At 37.8% G+C, this 10,737-nt stretch overlaps 1 protein-coding gene across 1 annotated transcript in view; it reads left to right on the plus strand.

Annotated features, from left to right (window-relative positions):
- LOC143019893 (uncharacterized) overlaps nt 1-5,784 on the plus strand; it is a 15,783-nt gene extending 9,999 nt beyond the window's left edge. Inside the window, exon 2 of the mRNA XM_076175870.1 lies at nt 5,119-5,784. Within this exon, the coding sequence (XP_076031985.1) occupies nt 5,119-5,784 (666 nt within the window). The remainder of the gene's footprint in view (nt 1-5,118) is intronic.
- Nucleotides 5,785-10,737: the final 4,953 nt, after the last annotated feature.

A 10,737-nucleotide genomic window follows, 5' to 3' on the forward strand; every position in this document is an offset into this window, starting at 1 on the left:
CCAGGAGCAACCTTAGCTACCGCGCTTCTCAGGAACGGCTCTAGCTGGCCGCTCTAACTCTTCACGCTGTTCAAGCTGTCCGTACTGTCTTGTGTGAACCACTGAAGAGTGAGCAATATTGTCTTAGTGTGTGTGAATTGTCAGTGCTTTCAGTCCTTTTGGAATATTATTATGTCAAGTTCAATAAACACGAGAAGTAAAACAGAAGTATGGCTTGTACGAGAAAGAATAGATGAAGCTAAGACGACAAAACTACTGTCAAATTGTGATATTTTGAGACGGCTTTTCTTCTTAACGTAGTGCAAGAAGGATTTAAGAGAAGCCTGTAATGTATATTTAGAGATATATGAAATGTAGGATAAATCGAAAATACCAACTAGAGAATAACAACACGTAATAACGAAGATGCAGAAAAAACATGAGCAATTCAGAACCCTAAAAAAAAAAAAAAAAAAAAAAAAAAAAAATCCAGAGGAGATAAAACTAAAATAGCAAACGAAATTTCATTTCCAGAATCATTAAATGATTTGTTTGTTAGCTCATGCTAACGCACTAGAAATGATACACAATAAAGAAGATTGTACATTTCTACAGGCTCAGAGAGAGAAAGGCAGACGAGGTTATATAGACAGTGTTGACAAGAAAACGCCAAAGAAAGAACACAAATAGCATAAAAGAAGTGAGGAAGAAACACGGTGAATTGTAAGAGAATTCCATAGAGAAGAGATTTTGTCAGTTGTTCAGTTAACAGGCACCCCACCATCATATGTATATGTGTATGCCTGTGTTTTTTATGCGTATGTATATTTGCGTGTGTGTTTATGTGTGTCTGTTATTATGTGTGTTTGTGTTTGTAGATATTTATATATATGCTTGTGTGTGTGTGTATTTTGTGTTTGTGTATGTATTTGGGTTTGTATGTGTATGTATGTGTGTGTGTGTGTATTTGTATGTGTATGTCTGTGATTGTGTGTGTGTGTGTGTGTGTGTGTGTGTGTGTGTGTGTGTGTGTGTGTGTGTGTGTGTGTGTGTGTGTGTGTGTGTGTGTGTGTGTTACTACTGTTTCTCTGTCTACTATTCCCTTCTCCGGTTCCCCTTTCACCACTCTGTGTTGTCGTTTTTATGTGTTGTCTCTCTTGTATATTGTATAAATCGTCTTTCACTTTGTACATCCTTTTTACCATCGTCTTGTTATGTATGAAGAGTTACACTCTGTTTTCATTTATGGGATTTCTACTTTCTTTACCATTGTCTTGTTACGTATGAAGAGTTACTCTCTGTTTTCATTTATAGGATTTCTCAGTAGTATTAATCTTTCTGAGAGAGGGAAATTAAATAAGGCTTAAATTTTCTTTCGTTTCTTCCAAAATATTATTACACTTGGTTCAGTGAGTCGCACAAGGTACTACCATCTGGAATCCTCAATTTGTTCACTAGGTCAATTCGCATTGATGTCATGATTTCTTTAGTCCAATGATCTTTACTTTTACATCTAAGTACCTCCCCTAAAGGCGTGACTTTACTCCCATGAACCAATTGAATTTCTCCTTCTTCACCCTTTCTCCAATCGGAAAGGCTGTTACAAACCCCATAAGCAATACAGCTTACTCAATCAATCTTGAGATCAATGCACCACTGACTTAGTTTATATACTATTAAGTCAGCATAAAATGAACATTATAAAGCAATGAAATCGGGTCCCCAGTGGCTGTTTGTAAACATTTAGGTGGGAAGCGAGATTGTGCAATTACTTCGCCTACGACTGTTCTTTGTAAAATATCCAACTCACAATAATGGAATTCTCGTCACCTAGCCCTCTATCTACCTCACTTGCCTATCTTTATCTACGAGTTTCATCTATGATACTCTTACGGTGTGTGTGTGTGTGTGTGTGTGTGTGTGTGTGTGTGTGTGTGTGTGTGTGTGTGTGTGTGTGTGTGTGTGTGTGTGCGCGCGCGTGGGTATGTGTGTGTGTTGGTGTGTGTGTGTGTGTGTGTTTGTATCTCTGTGTGTGTGTGTGTGTGTGTGTGTGTGTGTGTGTGTGTGTGTGTGTGTGTGTGTGTGTGTGTGTGTGTGTGTGTGTGTGTGTGTGTTTGTGTGTGTTTGTGTGTGTATCTGTGTGTGTGTGTGTGTGTGTGTGTTTGTGCGTGTTTGTGTGTGTATCTGTGTGTGTGTGTGTGTGTGTGTGTGTGTGTGTGTTTGTGCATGTTTGTGTGTGTATCTGTGTGTGTGTGTGTGTGTGTGTGTGAGTGAGTGAGTGTGTGTGTGTGTGTGTGTGTGTGTGTGTGTGCGTGCGTGTGTGTGTGTGTGTGTGTGTGTGTGTGTGTGTGTGTGTGTGTGTGTGTGTGTGTGTGTGTGTGTGTGTGTGTGTGTGTGTGTGTGTGTGTGTGTGTGTGTGTGTGTGTGTGTGTGTGTGTGTGTGTGTGTGTGTGTGCATGTTTTTTGTGTGTTCCTTATTTACATACCTCCTAGTACGCTTGTACACTTTTTCTTCTTTCTTGATCTGGTAGCCTCTACTTTTGTCTTTATATCTGCATTCTTGTACATTAATTTGCTTTCAAAATCCAACTAAATCTTTATTACAGATCGTATCTCCTCAACACAAAAGGCTGTTGAGTTTGAAAAAAAAAAAAAATCCTTAGGTCCAGTGATTTTTGACTGCAAAAGTAGTCAAACCATTCACTTTAATTCCTCCCATGTCTATTAATTGGTTTTCATCTCCGTCCTTCCCACCGTCCGTTTAATCCGTCTTCACGCAATTGGAAGTGGAGAAGGCAGATTAAAAAATCGTGCCAACTTCGTGCCAAACTTCGTCGACCGTCGCTGGGCCAGTCGAATCCTGCCACTACCATATCTCCTTGGCGTCTGGAAACACCGATACAGTTTGTTCATGAAATTTGGCAGAAACTTGGCTTCACGTAATGAGGTGAACGATACCATTTATTATTAAGTGGTTAACACCCTTTGAATCTTAAAATATTTCTCATCAGGGCACACTTGAATCTCTTTATCCATGTTATATGTAAAGGTGTAATATTTCCACAACAAGGCCAAAACAAATATCTATGTCATTGGAGACAGATATCAGATTATATCTAATCGTGATAATAGGCGACCTAAGACTAGGATTGAAGTAATAAGCGATTCAATGTTTTCAGCACTCTATAAATCATGTAATTGGAGGTAAAATCTTTCGTCCACAACTCGGACATTAATTACCTAAAATCTGTTCAAAATTGTAATCTAGTTGAGGTAGGCTTGCGATACAATTGAATGAACAAGGTAGGAATTATTTTTGAACGAACTACTTAACGCAATAGTTTAAGATGATACATAACCCATGAAGGAGTTGGAACATATTTCATCCTCACCAAATTTAGATGCTCAAATTAGGCTAAAAGAATAGGAAATAGAGGCTCAGAAAATAGAAAGCCAAACACAAAAAAGGGCTGAAAATATAAGCTAAACCACAGGTAATGCCTCAGGAAATAGAGTCTCAAAAGGAGCCTCAAAAAATAAAAACTCAAGCACAAGAAGAGGCTCAGAAAATTTAGGCTTAAAAGGAGGCTCAGAGAATAAGAGCTCAAGCACAAGTAGAGACTCATAAAATGGAGGCATAAGTGAAACTAGCAAAATCAAAATTACAAATAATCTTGATCACGTGCTGGACTCGCGATGGACAGCTATTTCCCTCCCGGAAGAGAGCTAAAAGCTCATATATGACCGATCTATGGGTAATGCTGTGACCTTACACACACACACACACACACACACACACACACACACACACACACACACACACACACACACACACACACACACACACACACACACACACACACACACACACACACACACACACACACACACACACACACACACACACACACACACACACACACACACACACACACACACACACACACACACACACACACACACACACACACACACACACACACACAACTTCCCGCCCACGAGAGTTGAAATTAACAACTCGCAGCGCACCGATACTGAAGTTATTTAGTGTGGCAGCCGGTAACTCTAACCACTGCGCCACGGGGTATATATATATATATATATATATATATATATATATATATATATATATATGTATATATATATATATATATATATATATATATATATGAAGATGAAAAAAGAAGTCACGGGTCTAGTTCCGAGTTCCTGAGTTTATTCCTGACCGGTTTCGCTCTATGCTTCTTCAGAAGCATGGAGCAAAACCGGTCAGGAATAAACTCAGGAACTCGGAACTAGACCCGTGACTTCTTTTTCCACCTTCATCAACTTGTCACAATGTACCAATATATATATATATATATATATATATATATATATATATATATATATATATATATATATATTGTTTGCGTCATTTTGACACTTGGAAATAAACTCATCTGCTGGGATTCGAACCCCCGCCAGACCGGAATGCTTCACATATAGTGAGGACTGTACCGCCTGTACTACAATGACCCTTCAAAACAGAACGAATTAATTCACGTACTAATCATTCTGCCGAGGACACTCGTGTAGAACGTGGTATGTACTATATTTCATCAAATTCTTTATGCAGGATAGTCTTCTCATTCTAGAAATAATTCTACATTAAAGAACAAAACCCCACAATGAACAGCCAAAACCAAGACCAATACATCATTCCCAATTCAAAGTACTTAGATCATAGACTTAGGTTCACAAATAACCTAGTGAGCGGAGATACGGGTCACCTGATTGGCTGTCCAGATCATATATTTCTCATAATGATTTACATTTAATGTCACAATTTCTTTATGTATTCAAATTGTTCTGAAGATGCCCAAGAGTTCGGCGGAAGCTATACAAGTAAATCAAAAAGCAAGAATTGTTTTTTACATCTTTTCCTAATGAAGTTTGTCCAGACAATTAGAGAACTCATCAATATTCAATGTTGAAGTGTTAGAAAAATTTAACATGCTAGCAAAAAGCTCGTGAATGCAGAAGCTGCCGCAAAGTTAATCCCTCTAAACCTCTCCCCGAAGTCAGCCGAGTTATTGAACATCCTCTCTGAACTTTCCACCAGTGGCACATTTGGCCAAATCCCTTGCCATGTTGTAGGTAGGCCATCAAAAGGTGGGTACACCCATGGCTTCTCCAATCTCTGTGGTTTTGACGGAAATGGCTATGCAACGCTACGAGGAGGAAGTGTTGGTAGATGCGCCACCTTCATTAAAATTGTGGGTACGTTGCGTGGATGACGTATTTGTCGTTATGAGAAAAGGGGAGGCGGAACCTTTCTTAGATCTCTTGAATGGGAAGAATGAGGCCATTCAGTTTGAAATAGAAAAAGAGGAGAACGAACGATTGCCATTCCCGGATATCATGGTGAAGAGAAACGGTGCCACATTGACAACAAGAATTTACACGAAGGGCACCCACACAAACCGGCTACTAGATTATAACAGATGTCATCCTGTCGCTCATAAAAGAAGTGTGGTCAAGACTCTGTGGTCTAGGGTAGAAAAGGTGTGTTCTACAGATGATAGCTGGAGGGAGGAGAGGAGCCACTTTAAGAAGGTATTCAGGGACAACGGTTATCCGAATTCGGTGGTGAGAAGGTGGACGACACAACAACCGAATGTTGAGATAGGCGATAATCGACGATATGCACCGCGAGTTACTGTCCCTTATCAGGAAGGGGCGTCTGAGATAGCGGCAAGATTCCCGAGGAAGCATGGTGTAGAAGAAGTACTAAATCCAGAAACACGCTGCATGGAGCCCTGACTAAAGAGAAAGACACATAGAGCCAAACAAACCAGATGGGAGTGGTGAACGACGTTAAGTGTAAGGACTGTGAGACCCATTATGTTGGGGAAACAGGAAATAAAATGGCAACCAGATTGCAAGAGCACCAGAGAGCTGTGGGTAGGAGGAACATGAGTTCAGCTTTTCTGAAGCACTGCGATGATAGACGTTTCGAGATGGATTGGCAGAATGCAGGAGTTAAGTACAAATGAAATTGAAAAAGTGTCAGGTTATTCCTAGAGGCATAGGTTAGCGATAAGAATAGCGATAACAGGTACATCACTTTGAACCCGATCTACAAGGGAGCCAAGGATAAGCTGCATAAGATACACTCATCACGATAGTAAATTGCATTTTGGTCTGTGTTTTATGTTTTATTTGTATTTTTTTATTATTATTTTTTATTCTATTTTATTTGAGTTAGTAAACGGTGCGGTTTATTAGTTTTTGGTTTTGTGGGATTGTGTCCTTTCACTTTGTGTTTATTTCTTTGATATATTGGAATTACCAGATTTAATCAATGAGTGTTTCGTGGGGCATTCTGGCGTGTGGAAACTCGGCCCATTTGTGGCATGCCATTCTTCTTTCCGCCTTTTTGGATTCCACAGTAGAACATACTTTATCTGCTCTGTTCACAAAGTCCTGATCACGCTCCTCTTGTATCAATCTGGATGGTAGCTATCATAGTCTAAGAGTCTATTTGTGTATGTGGGCTTCCGGAACGGCAGTTTTTTTTTTTTTTTTTTTTTTTTTTTTTTTTTTAGTTCTATTGAAAATCGAACCACAAGTTTGATACTGATGATGTGGCTGAAGAAAGGTTCATCGTCCTTGCTGACCAAAATGGCGAACACATCACCCACGTGCCTAGTCCACAAACACTACAGAATACCAACACAAAATACAATGGGATGGAGTGACAACACTACACAAAAAAAAGCAACAACAAAAAGAAAAGACTATTCTTGGAAGTATGGGAAACCAAGAGCTACTGCATAAACAGATGTATTGATCTCAATCCTATTTATCTAGGGACGAGGAGTAATGCAGTCTAATTCCTTTCGTCTATTTTTGCAGTCTCAATCTGCTTCTTTTCGACCTTACATTTGATCACCAGGTGGCTTTTATCCGACCTCCTTTCTCCAAGGCGGTCTTCCAGTGCAGCTTTTCAACTCGCCCTTCCCACGCTTTTATCCCCCCATTTTTCAGTTTTAGTCTTCTTCATTTTCTCTTCTTATCTTTCTTGCTTTTTATCTTTATATCATATTGTTGTTATTTTCATGCGTCTGATTGTTATTTTCATGTGTCTGATTGCAATTAGACGTTTGTACTTGAGACCTTCTCCTTCCTTTGTACCCTCTTAATCATTGCGGATATTTGGTACATCTCCATTTACGCACTTGGAACTTGTTCTGGTGTTTTATGTTTGTGTTACATAATGATGTTATTTTGCTACAATTGTTTTGTGTTTACAACCTTAGAAACTTGTTTTATTTGGTGTCACAATTTCATGTTTATTTTATTTTATTTTTATCTGATATTGTGAATAGTATGATTTTCTATATGGGATTGAGAGTGTGAACCTTTTCCAGATATACCACATTGATCTTTTATATTTGCGTTCACGAAGACGATTCCTGGACGGGAATCGAGACTTCAGGCAAATAAGTCCTTGAATTGAGTCTAGTGTTTACACTTTTCCGATATGGATCCCAGATTACAGATCTTCCTGTAAATTGGACACACACACACACACACACACACACACACACACACACACACACACACACACACACACACACACACACACACACACACACACACACACACACACACACACACACACACATATATATATATATATATATATATGTATGTATGTATGTATGTATATATATATATATATATACATATATACATATACATATGTATATACATATATATATATATATATGCTAACCAAATACACACACAAACACACACATATATACACACGTACATGTATACACACACAGAAAGATAGCGAAAGAGAATAGATAAAGGAGAGAATGAGGGAGAAATATGAAAAAAGAGAGAGCGAGATCGAGAGCTATACAGAGGTCGAGATCAAGAGAGATATAGAAAAGAGAGTGAGAGAGAGATAGAGATACAGAATGGGGATGAAATGTTAGTCATAGAAACGATAAAGAACAGAGAACTACAGAAGATAAAGTCCAGCATAGATTAAAATTGATACGCATTTGCCTTTTCTGACAGGACATAATATAATGGTGTGTGTGTCTGGTTTACAGGGATGACACAAAGGTTTTTAGAATATTCACTGTATAAAACTTATGGAGCACCCCATAAATAGCATGCGATATAGCAAGCGAGCGAGAGACAGAAAGAGATGTAGTGAGGAGGGCTTAAGAGAGAGAGATATGTAGAAACATCTATGATTCACGCATTTAGTAAATCCAGTCATATTTCTGTTAAGATGATTGCATATACTGTACGACAGCTAAAATATTAAGGTTCAGTTATCTTGATCTACTAAATGATATATCAGTAATCAGTACGTTTGATTATTTGCTTGTAAGTCTATAATTTATTATTCTCTCTATGATGTCGTTATGAACCAGAAAATTTCTTGTCAACATCTATAATTCATTAAAAGCGCTTCACAGCATGCCTTGTTGAAATATCCAAACACCAGATTTAGCTCATTGAAACAACCCTTGTAACTCAGTCTTTTTTTTTTTCAAAAGAATCATTTCACCTTATTGGTGGAGACAATTTATGGTTTGTACTTAACTCTGGAACCTCTTAGCGCTGATTAAGGGAATAAGTTACTGGACTTTGTGGTCGAAGGAGTTTCATTTAAAAGTTAAAAGCTGTGCACTCCAGCCTCGAAGCACACCGTTCACGCATTTAATTGATGTATAACGTCCAGGGAAATAAATTATTTCGTATATATATATATGTATATATATATAATATATATATATATACTTATATATACATATGTATATATATATATAATGTATATATATATATATACATATATGTATATATATATATATATATGTATATATGTATATATATGTATATATATATGAATATATATATATATATATATATATATATATGTGTGTGTGTGTGTGTGTGTGTGTGTGTGTGTGTGTGTGTGTGTGTGTGTGTGTGTGTGTGTGTGTGTGTGTGTGTGTGTGTGTGTGTGTGTGTGTGTGTGTGTGTGTGTGTGTGTATGTATGTATGTATATTATTCATTTTTTTATATTATTTGTTTATTTGTTTGTTATTATTTGTCTGTTTATTATTATTTGTCTGTTTGTTTATTATCCTTCGATTGCTTAATTATCATTTATCTGTCAATTTATTATTATTTACCATTTACCTGTTTGTTTATTATCTAACTTTACCTATTTATTTATTTATTTATTTATTTACTTTATTTATTATTTTAATTTTATGTACTTATTCATTTATTTATTATTATTATAATTTTTCGCATCCGACCTAGGCATGGACCAAAAGGTCTCCTGTCGGCATGCTCCGCCTTTGTAATCCTTTGTATGTATGTATGTATGTATGTATGTATGTATGTATGTATGTATGTATGTATGTATGTATGTATGTATGTATGTATGTATGTATGTATGTATGTATGTATGTATGTATGTATGTATGTATGTATGTATGTATGTGTGTATATATATATCATACCTCAAAGAATTTTTCTATATCTTAGGCTTTCGAGTCTTGAGCAGTGTTAAACTGAGACTCCAAGACGCAGACACGTCGCAAGTTTCTCACGTATTGCGGAACCACAGTTGTAGGTCGTTGTAGCATAAGAAACCTTTCGGAGGAGAAACTTCCTGGATCTCCCTTGGGCACCATCCCCGCCAGCGCGACTGTTGGTGGTGATCTTCTCAACCAAGTTTTGATAAACATTCTTGTTCATTCTTTCCCACTCTTTTCCCTGCCTCCCTCTCTACTTTAGTCTCCCCTTTCTCCTCCCCTCCCTGTCCATTCTTTCCCTAGAGTTCTCCTCAACCTCAGTTAATATTATCGCTTACTTTCTTTACTTATGTTCTTCCCCCAATGTCACCTTTTGTTCTATACGATAGCATATAGTTTCTTCCAGATGTTTAGTATTTGTTAATTGTAATAGTGCGATAAGTATAGGAAAATCTGAAAGAACAATAACTCTTGAATCAATTTCCCCATAATGCACTACATGTGAAAGGATAGGGACATCAGAGGTCTGGGAATGGTTCACCTGGTGAATGTAGTTACCGGGTCTTCCAATCTATAACTAATGAAAATTTGTTCCAAGAATGAAGCTACGACATGAAGAACTACAAAAAACCATGGATAAGAATATCTAATACTTCGAATTATAAATTCCACGTCCATTTCACCGTATGCGAACCCCTAAAGCATTTATAAGAGGAACCACTGTTGCTCTAAGATAAAAAGATAAATCTTAGTCATAAGGTAGCAGTGACATTTGTGAACCGGTATCAATGAGGAATTCGTAGCTTTTGCAACCTATTGGGCCACTTATAACAAATGTCATTCCGACGGTTGCAAGAGATACTTCTACAGACTGCCCATCAATTTTCCCAACGGGCCAGACCTAGGAGAGGGGATGAGGAACGAGAATTGGGGCCTTATTCAGGCAGATATATTATTTCAAGAGGGGGAAAGTATACACCAACGTTTACATGACTTAGCTTGTCTTCCGTGGCACAGGTGATATTCTCAGATTTTATTGCGGCTTACTTCTATGGCAATGTTAGTAGAAGCTGAGCTTCTGTTGCCACTATTAAACACTACGCTATTATCGGTGGGCGTACTCGACACTTGTTTGTTCCCTACCACTGACACAGTAGCACTACGGTTGCCGGAACTGTAAGCCAGCAATGTCTTGGC

This window comes from Oratosquilla oratoria, chromosome 38 (assembly GCF_046742065.1).
Source record: "Oratosquilla oratoria isolate Oo_2021 chromosome 38, ASM4674206v1, whole genome shotgun sequence".
NCBI classification, from domain to species: domain Eukaryota; kingdom Metazoa; phylum Arthropoda; class Malacostraca; order Stomatopoda; family Squillidae; genus Oratosquilla; species Oratosquilla oratoria.